Source organism: Hydra viridissima, unplaced genomic scaffold, assembly GCF_058129835.1.
Source record: "Hydra viridissima isolate aposymbiotic clone 2 unplaced genomic scaffold, HvirCarnegie_v1 scaffold_3, whole genome shotgun sequence".
NCBI classification, from domain to species: Eukaryota; Metazoa; Cnidaria; class Hydrozoa; order Anthoathecata; family Hydridae; genus Hydra; species Hydra viridissima.
Window position 1 is genome coordinate 15,876,065 of NW_028324302.1, and position 21,009 is coordinate 15,897,073.

At 28.5% G+C, this 21,009-nt stretch overlaps 1 protein-coding gene and 1 long non-coding RNA gene across 3 annotated transcripts in view; one reads left to right on the plus strand and one right to left on the minus strand.

Annotated features, from left to right (window-relative positions):
* LOC145180288 (zinc metalloproteinase nas-13-like) overlaps positions 1 to 17,432 on the plus strand; it is a 31,163-nt gene extending 13,731 nt beyond the window's left edge. The window contains exons 3-9 of one of the 2 annotated variants that reach the window (XM_090081353.1): positions 2,694 to 2,776; positions 3,114 to 3,189; positions 14,072 to 14,447; positions 14,939 to 15,106; positions 15,414 to 15,585; positions 16,167 to 16,390; positions 16,739 to 17,432. In XM_090081353.1, coding sequence (XP_089937479.1) covers positions 14,171 to 14,447; positions 14,939 to 15,106; positions 15,414 to 15,585; positions 16,167 to 16,390; positions 16,739 to 17,235 — 1,338 coding nt within the window. In that variant the 5' untranslated portion in view covers positions 2,694 to 2,776; positions 3,114 to 3,189; positions 14,072 to 14,170 and the 3' untranslated portion in view covers positions 17,236 to 17,432. Of the gene's footprint in view, positions 1 to 2,693; positions 2,777 to 3,113; positions 3,190 to 12,003; positions 12,020 to 14,071; positions 14,448 to 14,938; positions 15,107 to 15,413; positions 15,586 to 16,166; positions 16,391 to 16,738 lie in introns of those variants that run through there. The other variant, XM_080055155.2, reaches the window with a different exon arrangement.
* A 135-nt stretch (positions 17,433 to 17,567) lies between these two features.
* On the minus strand, positions 17,568 to 20,281 carry LOC149891188 (uncharacterized). Its single transcript, XR_016450610.1, has 3 exons — positions 19,565 to 20,281; positions 18,663 to 18,921; positions 17,568 to 18,514 (listed from the first exon to the last, which is right to left on the minus strand). It is a non-coding gene; the product is annotated as an uncharacterized LOC149891188 (long non-coding RNA).
* Between the last annotated feature and the right edge of the window lie 728 nt (positions 20,282 to 21,009).

The following is a 21,009-nucleotide window of genomic DNA, read 5'->3' on the forward strand; positions in this document are numbered from 1 at the left end:
GCAATCAACATTTTTAATGGACATTTATCAACTAGAAGTTGCTAATGTCTACAGTAAAAAACAGTATTGTCCAGTAGAATTGAAATGGATAATTGGGTACTGTACCCATAACAAATATGGCACTAGCACTAGAAAAAAAAGTTTTAATGCAAATTTATCACTAAAGCATGTCATTCACGACTGTCCACTGAAAAATGCATGGCGCCTCGTGTCAGTTCACTTGGCAGTGCTAATAGACCAGCCATTTCAGACTGAGCAACAAGATATGTTACGTTAACGTCAGATTTTACAAACTCTTCTGCGGAATTTTTTCAAGAATGATACACTAGCGTCTGGTTTTTTTTCGTAGACTTTTGTAATATTAGCAATGTAAGATTTTGTCTGAATTTTTGTTTGACGCTTTCACTTGTTCAAACTTCCTAATTTGTGCATTTGTTCTTATTCACTTGTGTCCGAATTCACCCCATTTTTTAATGAGGTTATGGCCTTTTTACTTTTAATTGAAAGTCAAGATTATTGTTGAGCATTGAACTATTAAGTGTGGTACACTGCATATAGAAGTCACCAGCATATTTTTACTTTTATTGAGGTTTTGTCCAAATTTACCTCAATGTCCGAAATCACCTCCTATGACGGTAATTAGTTATTGGATAAAGATTTTGAATTTTTGACAATTTTTTGGAAAATTTTTTTCAATTAATACTTAGTTTGAGAAATATATTTTTAAATTCTTAATGGAAATAGTGGAATCAGTAATAAATGTAAAGTATAGTAGAAATTATGTTAATACTTCTAAATTTATGTTGATATATATTTTTAAATTTATATATATATATATATATATATATATATAAACTTTTAAAAAATGTATCAATAAATTTAGAAATTTGGGGATGTAAAAGGGTATCAGAAGGAGATAAAACTTTTGGAAAAATAAAACGATTATAGTTGGTATGATCATCATAATCTTCATAATTATCATGTTTTGCTTAGTCATGACAGTTAATAATTTATGCCAATTACAAATAATTTATTTCAATCATAAATAGTTTATGCCCGAAATTTCCATTCCAACAGATCTCTTTAAATACTTCATTTAATTGTTTGTATCAAAGTAAGATCATTGAAATATTAGCTGAGGTAAATGAATATATCTGATGTTAAAACAATAATTACTAAGCTAAGTTTACTATATTATAAACTAAAGCTTTATAGTGAATAATTTAATTGAGAAATGATTTTTTAAACATTTTTTAATTTATCTTTATGAGCTCTAATAAATTAGAATATACCCTCTCATCTCTATTTTGCTGCACTAAATAGCCTCTTTTTTCTTCTACACGTCATCATTAACTAATGAAAAATAATTAACGGAGAGCATAACTAGTAGAAATAATTAATCGGCAATAAAAAAAATGTTTAACCTAAAATTACTTTCGCAGTTAATAATTTGTTAGTTATCAATTTGCTATCGTAGTTATCGTAGTTAAATTTAAAAGTAGTAATCAATTTGCTATCGAGGCGCTTTTAATTTTCTCTGTTTGAAATCCCGCTAATTGCTGTTTGAAATCCCGCTGATTGTTATTGTTTGAAATCTCGCTAGTTGTTATTGCACGAGAACCCTGTTAATTAAGTTTTATTGCAATGTAGCAACAACATTTGTAATATTAACGGATATAACTTTTCACAGGTTTTACTTGGAAGTTAAAATTGGGCAGGAGTTTATTTTACGAGGATAAATTTAAAAAATTTTAAATAATTTTAGTATTGTAATTGTTAATACTTTTGACAGCTTGAAAATGGAGTTTTAGGACTTTTACCAGTTTAGGTGTTCCTCATACTTTTCTCTAGAAATAAGTTTAGAAATATACGAATGATTATTAAAGTTTAGTTTTAACGGCGTCGATCATGGATGCCTTTTAGGGGAGGTAGATTAAAAAGATCACCTAGTTTAAATTGGTCGCCTTCGCTTATAATTAATATAGCTATATCACATACACAATAGAAAATTTTCAGACGTAATTACAGAGTAAACGGATTGGAAATAACTTTACGTATCTACTAAACCATCTTGGCGTCTAAACTAAATTACCTTTTCACGTTAAAAGCTAATCAAGCTCTTTTTCGTGAGATTTTTATAAGCTACTCAAAAATGATCTTAAAAAGGCAAACGTCGGTGCTCTTAATGTTTCTGTAAATATTGGCTAAAGATCTGTTTCTTTTTGGAAAGAAGCCATTTCGTCTAAACAAAGGGCCACTTAATTTTAATCCAACTCAAAATCACAGCTAGACGGGTATGTTTCTGACGGAAATTACTCGGCAAACATTTTCCATATTGATAGATACATACATTTATATATGATTTTTAAAATTGGATTCTTTACTATTAAAATGATCCTAAAGTGAAGTTCAAGATCTTAATTTTTAGGATGTCATGAACTTTAAAGTTATGATTTTTGATAATAAAAAATGCTGATAAATTATTATTAAAATATCTTCAATCTGCATGAGATAAAAAAAAGTCTACTTTTCAATAAAACAAATTATTTCTTATCATTTCTAGAAAAGTTGAGTATGATATCCAAAACATTATTTCAAAGTTGATATAAAAAAGTTTTCAGATAATATAATTTAATTCTGGCGATCAACTCTGTATCCAACTTAATACCAATTGTTATATCGATAAATTTTAGAAAGCATAAGATTTGTGCAACTGGCGCCCTTCGCTGCATTTAAGAGTGTTCATTGCATTGGAAAACTAACAGAAGCAGAAAAGGTTTGGTCATTATGTAACTAGAAATACAGATAAAACGATTTTCATTTGTAAGGTGTGATAATGATTATATCTTTTGTTTTGTAAAAATAAAGCCGGATTCAAAATTTTCATTTTGAAACAGATTTTTTTTTTGACTTTTAAGATTTCCTTGTCGCAAATCCTTCTACGCCTATTCCCCGCTGAGATAACCTTTTAACCTTGAATGTCTTCTTCTGCCAAATATAAAGATATATACAATGGTCGAATTCCAGGGTGTAGCAAGATAAGAGTGATCATGAATTATTGCGTTATCCTTTATACTTTAATTAAGAGTCTTATTTTTTTCTTTCTTAAATAGGTGAAGACGAGAAAACATCTCAATAGAAAAACCAAAATCAACAATTGAACGAATTCTTGACGTTGTGTTCAAAAATGTAAGTGAAGACCTTTTGGATATGCATTTGTGTGTGTGTGTGTGTGTATATATATATATATATATATATATATATATATATATATATATATATATATATATATATATATATATATATATATATAGATGTATAAGCGTGCATAAATATTATCAGTTATTGAACTAAAGTAAGATTGCTGAAAACATTTGATGAAAATTTATGTCATGTTTTTATGTTCGTTTTATTATGCTATATTGTTATAAAGTATAGTACTATATTTTATGATCAATTATGATCAGACATAGCACTGGACACTAAAAAATTTTTCATTCCATTATATATTTTAGAACTTTAAACAGTTCAAATTCAGTTACTTTTTTAAAGATAAAAAAAAACTGATTATCATAATTTATTTAGGGACTTATTTAAGGCTTGGACCAACTCAGACATCGGCAGTTGTGACAACCTGTTCTTAGTAAATCTTATAGCTTCTTGCACACTTTTATTTTCTTTTAGATTTTCTTCAATATAAAATAATAATTTGCTCTTACTGTGTTCCAGCCAATTTAAACAAATGTTCGTGCTTATTACAGTCCGCTCTTAAGCTAAAATGTATTTAGAGAAACTGTGACTGTTCAAAATTTAGTCCTTTTAAACTATTCCAGTCCTATTCTAAAATCTAGTCCTATTCTAAACAGTTCATCACTGAGCATGCAAAAAGAGACTTTATATCAATAGCTAAAGAAAATAGCAAACTAAGATAACATTATTATTCAAAAGAGCAAAGAACATTTTTAGCTTTTCTTTTACCATATTTTTGTGAGTGGTGTACTCAGCTTAAATCTTATATATCGTTCGTAAGATAAAAAACCAACAGTTAAATTGAGGTCTCTAACTATTTGGGGGTGTGATTTGCTATATATATTGAATGTTCTTGAATAAGGAATTTTTTCGAAACCCGATCTCTTTACTAAGAATCTCTATTTACGTGAAACCGTAAATAACGGTTGTTAAAATTACGGCACTGAAAACACTGAAGTTGCTGCAGATATAAATCAATCATTAATTTTTTATAAAAGTAGTATAAATAAAATTTACACCATGATAATTTAAATATGATAGGAGTGATAGCATTAATAAAGTAAAAATAATACTAGTAAAGAAAATAAAAATAATAGAAGTAGCATAACAATACTTTTGATTATAATATCACTGTTATTGAAATAAAAAAAGTAATTTAAATCAAATGCCAGAAACTATAGTTAGCCTAATCATTTATTTTAACAACACCGCCATCGACCCAACAACAGCAATCAATTAATACAATGAAATCTGGTTTTAATATTTATTGAAAAGGTATTTATAATAAATAGTCCAATTAAAATTAAAATAGGTGAACAACCTTCTATTGAATTCGCGGAGACCTATAATTTTAAAACTATATTTGTATGTTTTCCAATAATTCTAATAAAAGGAACTTCATTATTTTACTGAGTGTTGCTTTTACTATTAAAATGTCATGAATTTGCTTTAGATGGGCAGCTCACAATGAAAAAAATTAAAGACCATGATTCAAATTATGACATCAGATTTTAAATAAAGCGAATAAAAACGTTTTAAACACGTTGAAAGCGCGACCACATTTCTCATTAGTACTGCCCTTCAGAGAAAAATAGTTTTTTATTGATCTTATAAATTATTGGCATTAAACTACAGATTTCTTAATACAATTTTAAAGAAACCTTTTCTAAAATTTTCGAATCCTACTCAGCTATTACAACAATTTAAATTATTCCACAACAAAAGTAGTAAATTTTTTAGTTTTCTTATACATAAAAAAAAATTAAATAATTTTTCTCAAACTGAGGTTTTTTCATAACGAGGCTTTTTTCTTCTTTAAGTTTTTTCAACTCAAGTTAATTCTAAGTGAGAGGAAATTGATTGAGGACAAATGCAAACAAAAATTTTTAAGTCTCCCATGTTTTTAAGGCTCCCTCCCCCAGCGTTTTAGCCGAATATAAATTTTTTCACGCATTTTTTGCAGTCCGTTTTTGACAGTTGCACAATTTTAAGAAATACCAGAAAAAGTTTTATATTGATAAAAGTGATTTTTTTTACCAAATGCTATTTAAAAAACTAGCTTCATTTCACGACCGCTAAAGAAAAAAAAAAATTTCCAACAACAATAGCGTCAACCAACACCAATAAATAAACAATCCAAATAAGCAACGTAATAATAACAACAAATGAACTTTAAAACGTCTGACCAGAATGTTTATTTTAAAAGAGAACTTGCCTAGTGAAATGGACTAACAATCAACAAGTTTGTAAAAACTTTTTTTAACCAACCTATACAACTTAATTTTTATACAACTAAAAAAGGGTCTTAATTGCCCCTTAAACAGTTGAAATACTTTTTATCCTAAAAATATACAAATTGAAATGATGAAAATGTCAGGTATGTGAACCACACCCGGTTTGAATGATACCCAGTAAACCAGAGAGACCACCAGGTTTTATGTCGTGTCATTCGATCAAAACCTCTGTTATTAGTTTAGCATTAAATGTGTAAATGTTAAATATATGTTAAATATATGTTAAAGTTGGTTCATTAAAAATATTTTTAAAACCTGGTTTGATTGCTAAGGTTTGAAAAATCAATTTTTTAAGTTTTTACATTTATTCATCGTGTATAACTAAGTTAGATTCTTCTTCTATTAAAGCTTTTGTTAATTTTTAAACTGTTTTAAGATTCTAAAAATGTTAAGTATGCTTTTCTACACGCTTAAATTTACTCCATGTAAATTAATTTTAGAATGAACAGTATACACTGTTCGGCAAACTTGGTTAGGCCACAGGTATGATATTCGACAAAGGGCTGAACATGACACAGTAGAATGTGAAACTTCCAACTTACTAAAGTTTTTTTTCCCTAAAACTTGTGCGTGGTCTAGGGTAGATTTAAAGTAAGCATCTGCGTATCGTTTCATTTCCATATCGTTATCATTCCGATATATTGGAAAAAGTGTCATCGGAATAACGAGAGCTCCGGTATATACCGAGATTTAAACAAACTACAAAACCGGTTAAAATTTTTTTAAAGATATTTTGTCGTAATCATTCCGATGACAACTTTGTTTTTCAAATATCATACCGGAATGATGACGATACGGAAATGAAACGATACGCAGACGCTTAATTGGAGGGAGATTTTTAATTCAACAAATCCTAAGTTACACTTTGACTCAAGAGTTTGACCAAAGCAAGAATCCTTTGCTATTTTAAAGTCTTTTATACACTGAATTCAAGGTCTAAGTTGACAAATCTGAGATGTTGCTACTTTATCAAGTTCATCCAGGTTTATGAAGATCTTGTTGGAATTATTTCCATCCAAACCTCTACCTTGGTACCTTCTCTAAAGACCGAACACAGCATTGGTACATTTTAAATCAAATGCTGCAAAAAACTTGACATCTTGCAAACTAAGTTTTTCTTACATTATTCTTAAGTAATGATTTGATTTAGGAATATTTTTTACACTTGCAAGAATTTGACAATACTAAACACTACTATTAAAGACATTCATCATAACTCTCAAAAAGGATCCTCCACCAGCCATAGAGATTTGTACAAATGTAGAATGAAAATCTAGAGCATGCTGATTAATCAAATCCAGCATTAAAGATTATGTCTCATAAACATATACAAGACCCTTTCAAAGTCTTTCCCTCTTCACTGTTTAGGAAATCCATTTTTATAAATTATTAGATAAATAATTGTTGTTAACTTTTTAGGCACCAAAAAATATGAAGGATATTTTTGTATTCAACAGTTAGTCGAAGCATATCCAGGTTGGGAAAACTAAGAGGTTAAGCATTAACACATTAAATTTAAATGCTGTTATGTAAATTATACAAAATAGATAAAAATGAGTTGCTATATTATTCATTTTTAAACTAGCTGCACTACAAAAAACATTGTATTACAACTTACAGTTATACATTATGAACGCTACAAAATGAATGTGTATAGTATTTGTACGTGTAGCCATTACATGTCTACCATGACATTTTGTCATAGTGGAGGTTCTCTCTCTCTTTCATTTTACGCAATATATCCTTACAAAACATAAAGACATTCTAAAGCACTTGATATTTATAAATTACCTTTTCTACATTACAAAAATGGAATATGGATTCCTCAAATTGTTCAATTTGCCAAAAACATTAGGTTCTACAACAGTTTTATTCTCTAACACTTTCCAAAGAATAGATATTAACTGTTTGGTTTTGTTAATAGAAAGTTCCAATGTGACTTAAAATTTCTTTGTAACCTCTAAGGCTACTTGTTTTAATGATCTTCAATTTATCTTGTTAGCCAGACATCCAACAGTAACAACCAATAAGTTTCCACTAGTTGATAAAGAAAAAGTTGCTCCTTTTGAAAAGCATTATTTTTTTAAAATATACCTGAAGAAACTTGTTCAGCTGGAATGCTTCCCAGACTTATGGTGAGTAGGATCAGATTGGCTACAGCAATTGAATAAGAACAGTTGTGGGTGTATCCAGGTGTAAACAATGAACAACATTTTCCACAATGCTTCGAGTTATTTAGTTAAGAAGATATGATCGGTTTGATTCCATTAATTTGGAGCATTGAAGTTGAATTCCTAGTCAGCATTTTTTCCACTCAACCTTCAAAATTGGTATTCAAATACATAATTTTATAAACATAAATGCCTCACTACGATGTATGATATGATATATATAGTAGTATAGTTTTGTAAATAATAAGATTAAAAAAACACAATATTTACAAATATTAACAGACTTATTTTATGATAACACTTTTTAAAAAATTAATAAGTTTAAAATTTTTTTTTTCTATAATTATGATAATTACCTTTGACACTTTCTCTCTGCGCGAACCTCTATGTTTATTACCCGACTTCAAGTAATAGTCTCTTCTACAACCAAAGCAAACTACAGTTGGGTAACTGCAATTTTAAGGACATACACAGGATATACATGCAACTTCATCAGACCTTCTTTATTGAACTTGCAGAGAATAAAGAATTAGTTCTCGCTCAAAAGAATTCCCAGAAGCAGCAGGAGCAGCAGCAAAGGACATCCCATTCGAGAAAGGCGGTCGACAGGCTAGCAACAGCCATTTTTAAATTATGGAGTTCAAAGTGATATAAATCAAAATTAACACGGGTGTCTTGTTTTCAATGACACGATTAGGTAAAAAATTATCTATTGGAGATAAATAAAATTTAAAATGCAATCTTTAGCTAATTTAAATTTTATTATAGCCTCTTCAGTGAAATAAATTTTTTACAATTTTTAATTTTTAAAATAGCATTTTTTTAAAAGTTATTTGTATCATTATTAAGTGAGACACCCGTTTTTTTTGGATTTTAGGTTGAACCTCAGGATTTTAATTACCCACAATTTCAAAGTCGTTATTACGATGTTTTTTTTTTTATCGATTTTTTAGTAACTTTTTAAAGCATTTATTCAAGGCTTTTAATCATCATTTTTAACATGTTTATCACGCGATTTTGAATTCAAAAGTATTTTTAATAATCAATACAAACAAATACTAAACTAATAATAAAGGTTTTGATTGAGTGACACGACATGAACAAACCCGGCGGTCTCTCTGGTTCACAGTGATAACAGAACATTTAGGCAGCCGCAGGTAATTAAAACATGTGACGTAATAAGAAAAAACGCTTCCCTAATATGAACGGAAACTGTGATAGCTGTATGTGTAAACAGTGATCTAAGTGAAAATGTGAAGGTAAGCTGACTTCTTTGTATCGTGGTGTTTAATTTAATTAGGTGTCTGGAAAATGCGGCTTGTTCACTTTACAAAACGATTTTAAACTCAGAAAATAAACGGTAGCGTGTGCTCACCCCATTAGGAAAAACTTGTTATAATTTAACAAAATGTAAAACGAATGGAAAACAAAAAGTCAGACGAAGAGTTTGGAAACTAGTTTAAAATTAGTCTTTATTTACAAAACTCCGGGTAGTTCTGTGAAACAGGTTGATAAAAATGACGACGAACATTAATGCTAATTTTGGGTATTTAATATTGGGTATATCAAGAAAGTTAATTTAGTTATAAATCTTTAGTTATAAATCTTTAGTGCAGCTGGTTGAGTTAAGAATGTATATGTCATCTGGTTTTGTAGTGTTTCTATTAAAAATAGATATAGTGACTATAATTAATATTAAGAAATACTAAAAATATAAGCGCTCGGCTTTATTTACATAAGCTTAGTTTGAAAGTGTTAAAAGGAACTAGAAAAAAAAAAAAAAAAAAAAAAAAAAAGCATTAGAACGTAAGTAGATTAAGAGCAATTGTTAACGAGTGTGTTATTGTAACACTTGGGTGTTTGATTTTAATTATGGGCATGTAGTTGTAGTTAAGTATTAGATGGATAATCAATATGGAAACCATGGCAACAAAAGTTAATTCTTCATTAGGATTGAAAAAACATTTATTTGCATCAGGTGTGAAAAAGTGACAAGGAAAGATTTACTGCGACTGATGAAGATATCATATTATAATTTTTTCGTCGGAGAGTTTCTAAAGAGATCCTTTTGCATAGCTTTTAAAAAGTATTAAAATCAATTTTTTCACTTCGTGAAGCGTTTAGGATATAAAGTTATTTATTTCAGTTTAGTAGAATATTATTACATTTTAGTTAAAGAGATTTTCACGTTTTACAACTTACTTCAAATGCACTTTTATGAACAGTTTCCTTCAGAAACGTTATTGCGTACATTATTATAAAGGCTTGTTACGTCATCATTTGAAAAAGGATGTGTTAATATGGCGAGCAGTATTGCTGTGCTCTCACGTCATAAAGGATGTTTTTTGTGCATAAATTTTATTGAGATGCAATTTTGTAAGAACCTGAAAACTATTTATAATATTAAAGATAATATTTTTATGCATGTACCTTAAAAAAAAAAGTGTTTTGCTAATTGATAACATCCATATATATAATTGTATAAATTTTGTATTTTCTTTTAATGTGGGTTTGCTACTTCTAACGATTTTGTAAGCATTTATAAGCTAATAAAACACAATTAAATCATAATTATTATAGTTTAAAATTGTAAAAACACAAACAAAAGTTAACCTTGAAGAATTTTTTATTTCCTTTTTTTTTTTTTTAATTTTTTATTTTTAGGTCAAAGTAAATTTAACAAGGATAACTTAACGGAACCGGCACCATATCGCCTAAACGTCATTAAAAAAACGTGCTTTTAAGAAACTAAATTTTAAACCGTTACGTTAAATATTGACGGTAGCTGGCTATTATTACAAAAGTTCTAAAAATCAGAATTTTATTGCTAATTAAAAATAAGCAACAAAAAATAAAAAATTACCGTTACTACCTAAAAGTTTTTATGCCTTGAAACTATACAAATATACATACATACACACACATACATACATACATACACACACATACATACATACATACATACATACATACATACATACATACATACATACATACATACATACATACATACATACATACATACATACATACATACATACATACATACATACATACATACATACATACATACATACATACATACATACATACATACATACATACATACATACATACATACATACATACATACATACATACATACATACATACATACATACATACATACATACATACATACATACATACATACATACATACATATGTATATGTATATGTATATATATATATATAAAATATAAAACAGCTTATATCAATACACAACCTTAGGTTTTTCTAACCTTTTTTCACAATAAAAACTTCGTAAGGATATCCCGTACTTAACGGAGAGCTCAGATTGAAAGGAATTTGCATCAAGTCGCAACAACATATAATTTTCAGTTAAGTATTTCCTCTTTGACTTTGGAAAACGAGCAAGTGAAAAGCATCGCCTTTCTTTTTAAAAGCGTGACTGAGAACTAATCAAGAAATGTCACAAAGGGCGTAAAAAACGATGTAATTGTGAGAACAATCACATGCGTTTTTCAAACCTTTCCGAAAATACACAATAATATTGTTAAGATTTTTAAGCTCTTTTTTTAAAAAAAACTGTTTTTAAGGTTATATTATTAACTTAGGATTAGATGCAATAAAATACAAAATATGTTCTTCTTTAACAATATCCCGGTAATCGGTTTATAATAACGTAATCTATTTCCAACTATCTAAAACAAAACAAAAAAATTAAGAAAAATTTAATTCAAATATCTGAACACGATGGTGTTTTTTTACTTTCTGCTTTAACCCCGAACAACTTTTAATAATAGTTAGCGTTTTTGTTGGGTACCCTATTTAGCTTATCAGAGTTTTTTTCTTTCTATGAGAGTTAAATATTTTAAATGGCGGATTTAAATTATTGAATGGATTGATGATTGGTTTAGTTAAAATGGCGTCCGTCCTCAATATTTGAACCTGACCGGGTTTCTTTTTAGTTAAAAGTATTTTTGTAAAATGATGTAAAAGTAAAAATAATATAAAAGTAAATATATAAAAAAAAAAGGTAAGCTGTTTGTTTAAGGGTAAACTGTACCTTGTTACATGATAATATCTTGCAAAGTTTGGAAAAATAAGCGGCAATCTTTTATTTCAATTTTTAATATGGCGCTCATAACTACGTTCATCTTGTGATAATTGGTATGGTCAAAATGAATTTTATCTAAATAATTGACCTTCAACCTTAGTAACTCTGTAGGTTTATTAAAGCGAACATTCCATCTGTTGCGTCTGTTTATTTGCAATTCCACACTTAACCTCGTGTTGATACATGTAAGTATGTGTTACATTGGTTTTCGAATATGTGACTTTAAAAAGCTGTACGTAAATGTAAAAAGTAAATTTCACTCTTCTTCTCTAACATCTATAAATATTTGCAGATTTCTAAGTGGCATATATGATTATGCAATATAAATACGCAATAAAAATAAGCGTAACGAGGCTTTATATATTTTACTTGTATACCATTCAAAGAAATAGTAATTTAAAAAATAGTATAAATGATACTATTTAGACTTTATTTCTGTCATATTTACAGATGCTATTTTTATGAACTGTGTATAATAAAAATTGAAATTTTTAAAATTTTAACTTAGATCAACACTTTAAATAACTTAAATAAAAAGTCAAAATCGCTTAACTCGATAACAAAAGTTAGAAAATAACAACATTTGAAAGAGAAAAGAAAAAAAAGCCATGAGTTATCAAAAATAACGTTCATGTGAACTGCTAAAGCAATTATTACCAAAAACACTTTGTTCTATAATACTTGCCGTTTTTCAAAGAGCTCACAATCCTCCGGAAAAAATAAAAAACCGTTACTTTTGCGTTTTAAACAATTTCCGAACTCGGTGCTTTGCCATTTATTTAGTATTGTAAACGGCAGATTGATGTTTTTCCCAAAGAACTTTCCGAAAAAACGATTAAAAGTATAGTCACGTGTTAATATTGATAAATTTTGAAGTTTCTTAAAATAAACAATCTTTATAAAATTATATATCTGTGTTAATACTAAATATATGCGTATTAAAATTTTTTTTATGTATAAAGTAGAATATTTATTTGGTTTTTTACTTAATTTTTCTATTTACATTGTTGTGGGGTTTTAAAATTACAAGTAATGCCATTAACAATTACTCTTTCATATGAATATCATCTTTTCAATGTGACTAATTATTAAAGTAATGGGTAACAATTTTGTTATGCGAAATCTGAATAATGGCTCAGTTTTGAAGATTTCAAGGGAGGTCTAATCAAATCCTATTCTGAAAACCACTGATAAATGTAACCGAAGACATGAACATATTTTGAACCTCCCACATTTATTCTTATAATTCCTTTTTTCATATTTTCATCCCTTTATAGTCATTCATCCCTTCTTCAATTCTAGAGAACAATTATCTTTAACATAATTTTAAAGAAATGCTAACTAAAATTAATGGCCTTTCATCCTTATGTTAATGGCTTCCTTTTTTCAGTTAAACTATTTGCAGGAAGTAAAAAACCAACTAAAAGTTGAAAGTGTTTATATTTGCCATTAAACATTATTGCTTTTAACTTTTTTTAAGAATGATCCAAGCTTTCTGCGTAAAAAAACTTAGTTCATGAATTTTTATACATATATATATATATACACACACATTCACATAAACACACACACATTTATAAATTTACATCTACATGTATATATACAACTTGTGTATATATATATATATATATACACATTTATATATATATATATATATATATATATATATATATATATATATATATATATATATATATATATACACACACACATTTTTATATATATATATATATATATATATATATATATATATATATATATATATATATATATATATATATATAATTTAATATAACATTCAGATATAGATGAAATATAAAAAATAACAGCAGAGTTTTTCTTTTACTGTGCAGCTATCATGGCCAAACAATAGACCCCCGTTCATTTGATAATCCAATTATAACATAACCTTGTCAGGTTTTTGTATTTGTCGCTTTATTATTTTTTTCCGCTTGATTGACACATGTGTCTGATTGTTTGAATGCGTTTGCAATCTGCAAGCTTCCTTAGAAAGCCGGTTTAAAGATGACCTGGTCTCCACTCTTGATGTAATATAAAGTAGTTCTTACTAAATTGAGCCTGACTATTGTGACGTTTCTTACTAAAAAAGCGGTAATACGAATGTCGTTTAAATTAAGTCATTAATGAATTGTAGGTAATCAGTTCATATAAGCAGACAAACTGTTAACAACGTCTTCGTAAAATCATTTATAATTTTACTTTAAATTTGTTTCTAGTAGTAAAACTAATGAGTAGTGGAATTTGAATGACAATCCACATTGACGATATAGAAAACTTTGAGATATATGTATATGAACTTTTGAAGTTGTTGCGAAATGAAGCCCATCACAGCATTACTACTGTTAATGATTTCTTTAACAATTTTAAAAAGAGCGAAGTGTAAACCTACAGCTAACAGTGCGATTGTAGATGATATAAAAAGCGAAAAATCTGTATTCGATGATTCAGAAGACGAAGAGTTTTCAGGTGTAAGTGATTTAGAAACGGTTGATGAGCCGCTAATGCATGAAGATTACACTGCCAACTCCAGAACAGTCGAAGAAGAAAGCATAAATGAAATTTGGAAAATAAATTACAACAAGTCTATTAAAGGTATTTTTTAATTTAAATTTACATTACTTGTTTCTTATTTCATTTTTGTAAATATTGAAAATAATTTTCATCCGTTTTTTTATGAATGACCTATTTGTGGAAAATATATCTCTGATGAAAGTAGCAAGCCATCGATTTTTGTTTATCATCAATAACTCATAGATTAAGCGCAAATGGGTAATTAAAACGAAAAAAAACTATTCAACTGTCTAAATGTCGCGACAAAATTAAGTCGTTTGATAGAGTAAACAGCCTTCGCAACAATTATTTTTGTTGAATAATGACCATTTTCAAAGTTAATGTAGAACTATTTGTCCTTTCTTAAATAGTTCTTATGATATGAGTTACACGCAAATAAATAAACTTAAAAGTAGGGAGAAACGCAAAAGTAGGAAATAGGAGTAACCATGTTTTCAAAGTGTCAAAATACAATATGTTTATTCCCCCCACCCCCACCAATTGTTTTATTTTTTTGAAAATTCTTTTTTCAGGACACATGTTTGAAAGCGACATTAAGTTGAGCATCGAGCAAGCGTTAGAGATCAACGTTGATAAAATCCTACCACCTCCAGCTCGAACCAAGCGGGCAGCGCGAAGCAAAAATCCGTCTTTGCTTTGGAAATACAACACTATTTATTACAAGATCGATGATGTTTTCTGTAAGTTTACACGATCCATGACTTTAATTATTGCATTAATGAACTCTAACAAGAATAAATGAGGCTAAAATATTTGCTTATTTGATTAATATCAGTCTGCTTTTTCATATTATAAAATATTATGTTATTAAAAGGTATATAGTAATAATCCTTAGACAAAATAACATGCATGATTAAATTGAATGAAAGGGGGTTTGTAAAAATACGACAACTGGATATTCTGTCATTTTATAAATTTTAAATACTTATTTTAGGACCTTTAGAGTATATTGTTATTGTTTTTTTTGTTGTTGTTGTTTTTTTTCAGCAAAAGAAGTTAAGCTGGAGATTAAGTTGGGAATTAAACATTGGAGAAAAACAATGAAAAATTGCCTAAAATTCATACGTCTTGACAATAAACCTGAGCTCGAAAAGCAAATTAGTAAAGAAAAATTCAAAGGCGGACCTATAGAACACATACTCTTTACTAAAACAACGGGGTAAGTTTTTTTTTTTTTTAAATTTGAACTTAGTTTTGATTTGCCTCATACGCTTTCTTAAAAGAGCATTCATTGTAATCGGATTTCTTTGTATTTCGAGTTTTTTTTTTTTTTTTTTTTTTTTTTTTTTTTTTTCAAGCTTCAATATTCAACGGATAATCCTTTTTCTTCAATTAGCAAATCTTTGAGTACAAAATTAAACAAATAAATTTAGCAACTCAAATGTCTTCTCCGTTTGTTAATCCTCCTTAAGAAGGAAGCAATACTCTACTTAATTTTTGCATTATAAAAAGGTCAGTTGTTGAACTTCCCTCCCAGGATATTTGAAAGTGCCTTAATAGGGGAAGAGGTTCACACGTATTATGTCGGACTTCCTTACGGCTTTCCTATTTGAACGGATCGTGACGTAAAAACTAGAAGGTTATAGAATTTCGAATAAAGAATTTGAGTTCCGAAAAAAATGTATTACCATATTTAATGACGCGAATTGTAATTTTTTTTAAAAACTTTCAATTAAGGCGAAAGATGATTCAATTAAAAAATGAAACACTTTTCTTCAAAACATATGTATTTTGTTATAGATGCTGGTCGCAAGTTGGTCGTACAGACTCTCGAGAAAACAACGACGTTATAATTCCTGGACAGCAACTCATTTCAATAGGAGAAGGGTGCGGTGAAAGAGGCACTGTAATTCATGAAATAGGACATGCTGTTGGATTTTGGCATGAGCAATCGAGACGCGATAGAGATAAATATGTCCGCATTGTCACTCCAAACATTATCTACGATCAAAAAGAACAATTCCGTAAGTGCATTCGTAAGATCTGGCTAATTAAGTTTTCGGAGATCAAGCTTACTTCCGTTAGTGCAATAAGGTGCCAATCTCTGCCTTAACAAAGGAAGTAACAAAAAGATTTTTGTATGCTTGATGTTTTAATGTGATTAGCAAATCTTTTCAGTAAAAAAGAATCCCCTCTTAACAACTTTCATTCATTATTTTTTAAGAAAGGAAACTAGGTTTGCATCACAACCTGTGTTTTGAATGTGTTAAAACTGTAACAAACGTTGCACGATAATTATATAGTAGTAAATCGTCGGCAGACACTAAGCGATTAAATTTTCTTCGTTTTATTACGATTATTTTATTTTCTAGAGCGTATGGCAAAAACCGAAGTGAATAGCATGGGATACGCCTATGATTTCTGGAGCATAATGCATTATGGACCAAAATATTTTTCTAAAAATGGCCGCCCAACCATCAAAATTCACAAGAATTATAGACACTTACAGCCCACTATTGGACAAAGAAAAGGTCTTTCGTATCTTGATATAGCCCAAGTAAGAGCAATGTATAAGTGCAATGTTATTCCTAGCCCTGAAAGCAAAAAATGTTTTATGAGTAAAACTAAAGGAAGAGATTACAGAGGTACTTTAGACTACACAGAATCAGGTGTAATGTGTCAACCTTGGAATAAACAATACCCTCACCAACATAATTACAGTTTTAAAAATCCAAATGACGGGCTTGGAAAACACAATTATTGTAGGAACCCTGACGGAGAAAAGGAAAGACCCTGGTGCTTTACAACTCTCGAAAAAAAAGCTAAAAAAGACTGGGAATACTGTGATATAAAAATATGCGATAGTTAAAAAGGAGAGTCCTACTATGTGGAACTATGCTCTCAGTTGGCACAGAAAGCTTTTAAAAGATCAGATGGCTGCCATAAAACCGAAAGCTCGCCCATAACTAGTGGCTTGTAGTCTGGAAACTAACAAAGATGAACTAGTGGCGCGTTAAAAGCTATATGAGAAAAACCTACACCGTAGAGATTTCTATACAAAAGAAATATTTTCATAATTTATTTAGAAAAAGATGCCTTTTATATTGCAGAATAATGTATATTGTGCTAAATTATTTAAATTATTATAATATAAAAAAAACACTAAGGCGATTTTTAATCGCGCAAACAAAATGACCGGCAAAATAATCTTCTGAAGAAGAATTTTACAAAAAATAATCTTCTCCAGAAGCATATTACAAAAAAACTAAGTTACTATTTATTATTCAGATTTGTTGAATTTATTATCTTTATTATGTTTAAACTCTAGAAGTATTTCTTCGTATTTATATGGACATATTTATTAATAAAACACACGTTTCTTTATGAGGTTGAAAGGAGCAAAGTTGTTAAACTTCTAACGGGAACGAAATGGTTAAATCTCTTATGGAGAAAAAAATAATAATTAATTAACCCTCGGCATTAAGATTAATTTTAAAAAGTTTGACCATTTTGTTTTTAAAAATTTCTCTAACAATATACCTCTTAATGTTGTGAATGTCTTTGAAATGTTAAATATATTATATTCTTTAATTTTAAATGATAAGCTAAGTGTTTATATACTTTCCTTACTATTTATTATTTTATTCTTGTATTATTATTTTATTATTTAAATGTCATTTTATGATTTTAATTAGCAAAATAGATTTGTAAAAAGATATGTATTGAAAAAAAAAAATAATCATATTAAGAAAAAAATACAGATGGATTATTATATTCGGGGATTATTGGTTTTCTTTCTTCTCCGCGTTCAAAGTTTTTGTATCAAATCTTCAAAAAGTTGATGAAAACCTTTTTTGTAATTATCTCACGTAATTTATCTCCACGTAATTATCTCCACGCAATTTATCTTTACATAATTAACTTCACGTAATTTATCTTCAAATGATTTTCTATATATATGCATAGTTTATCTTCTCATGATTATCTTCTCAAGTACAGACTTCATCCCCAAATATGATTTTTTGGGAAGAGTGCTTGTTTTTATCCCAACAAGAAAGTATCCTTACTCATGCCAAACAATAGTGCGCGGGAAACCTTTTTATGAAGATAGTAAGCGCATTTCAGCTTCAAGCAGGGTCGGGATTTACCTAAACACCAGATGGGTTTTAGTCTAGCACCTCAAGATTTAAAGGGACCTTTATCAGAGTTATATGAAGTTATTAATTAAATTTTACTCTAAAAAGAATAGTTTAACTAATGCTTTTATTGTTTTTTTTCTGAAAATCTATATTATACCTGATGTTGGTGTTGGTCGAGGTGTTGGATATCCATAAGATGTCAACTAAAATCTTACCGAAGAACTATTACATTTCCATAGATACATAAAACAAACGTATAAGTCTTGAAAAAAAAACTCCACTTTGTCACATACAGGCTTGTATCGTGTAAAATTCAAAGAAAATATTTTGGTGTCTTTTTTAACATCGGATCAATTATGCGGGTGTTTCTCAGTTTAATAGCCATCAACAGTACTGGAGAAAGGTCATTTTCAAGACTTAAAAAATGTAAAAAAAAACAAACTCATAAACACATGACCCAAAAGAAATTATCTTCATTAAGTCTATAAGGAAAAAGAAATCATTAAGAAACAAATTTTAATGAATATATAGAAAACTTGTGTGAAAAATATAAGAATGATCTCTTTCAGACTACTTTTTTTTGTTCTAAATGTATATTTTAATCTTAACTAGCTGAACTAGTCGTGCAATTTAAAAAAATAATAAAAATGGGAGGTGAAAGGGCCTCACACGTGAATCAGCTTAGAGTCTCTCTATCTAAATCCGGCCCTGGCTTCAAGCATTAAATATGACATCACAACAAATTTTCACAAAGACAAAATTGGAGAAATACGACATGTAATATCAAAAATTATCTTTGATGTAGAAGGATTTAAATCTCAAAGACAGGAGGAATTAAAAGATTCCAAGAATATGACTGTTTAATATATTTCAAAAAAAAAAGGAACTTATCTTAAAAAGTTCATCTTGAATTTTACATTATTTTAAGAGAAAATCAAAGCAGAATTGTCATTAATGTGGTATTACTGCATCAATTGCTGCAGGAAATCGTGCTATGTAACAATAAGTAATAAATAGCTGAGTAAAAATAAATCAAAACTTATGACTATTAATTATTACCGTAGCAGAATTATTTTTCTACTTTCAAATAAACCTCAGTTATTTAGTTAAATGAGTCAATTAGATTTTTGTCTCGAATCTTAATGAGATTTGTCTTGACATGCGCCAGGTTTCAAACTACTTATATCATAACAGCGCCATTATTTCGAATGCTAACGCGACGTTCCTTTATTCTCTCACATTTCCACAATTTTTGATAAGAAAAAAGTCATTAAAAAAAACCAATCAAATTGGCGTCAGACGTAGTATCAAATGTCAAAAACAAAAAAAATCGTTTGTATGAGAGATTAATGTATGTTGAATTAATTTTATTAATCCGCGTTTGCGTACATAGAGAATTTTACATATTGTTTTTCTTTTTTTTTTTTTTACAATTTTTGGAACAAGTAAATTCCTTCTAAATTTTATATAACTTGATTATCATTAGTTTTTTAAAGGGCTTTAGTTAGTGTACCTGATAACTGCCAGTATCAGGTTTATTAAAAGGACAGTTAAAAGTTTTATGAATAAAATGGTTAAAAAAAATCTTAGTTCAGGTTTATCAAAAAGAAACTTGTGGAAATTTTGCACCTTCCTGACCTTCCATGACGCAGGATCTTAATCTTTCATCAAGATGCTCATTTAAACAAGAAGTAAAATAAGCTTTGCCATTTTAGCAATCTTAGGCAAATATTTTTTTGCCTTTTTTTTTTTAGTTCATTTTTGTAATAACTAAACAATTATAAAAATAAGAAATCTTAACTGACAACCTGCAGAAACCATTTTGTATTAAATGATGAACCAGAAAATCTTAAACCACCATTTTTTTAGTCAGATGCATACTTAATGGTTGAAATTGCTTCTTAAGCTCATTACAACTCAATTATAACTCCATAATCTCAGTTACAACTATTCGTAATTTAATGGTTCATCAGTCAACTCTTTATTACAGTTCATCTTTAAATAATTTGTTACCCAGGAAAATGTTCATCAAGTGATATTTTATCCAAGCAAAGTTTTGTGTCTTTTTTTTATGCTTGGGCATTTTACCCAGAGATGTTTTATCCAACTCCATGCTATATTTATCCTGGAATATTTTTTCTTTGGATTCAAAAAAGGAACTTTTCAATATCTTTTTTAAAAATAAACAGAGTCAAAGATTAAGTCTAAGACTGTTTAATATGCATTTCAAACAGAGCAACGAGATTTACATTTCAACAGATCATGTTCCGAAATTTTAAAAGAGCATTCAGCATACAAACATTGCGTATTAGACATTCAATATATTGTTCGTAATTCAATATATTGTTCAATAAAAGATTGCTGCTGTCTGATGATGGTGTTATCGATAAAAACTATTAATTAAATAATTAAAATAATTAATTAAACCAGCGTGACAAACTGATTTCACTGAAGGTCATTAGATTGTAACTATTTAAAAATAGAAGTTGGTTAAAAAATCTTTT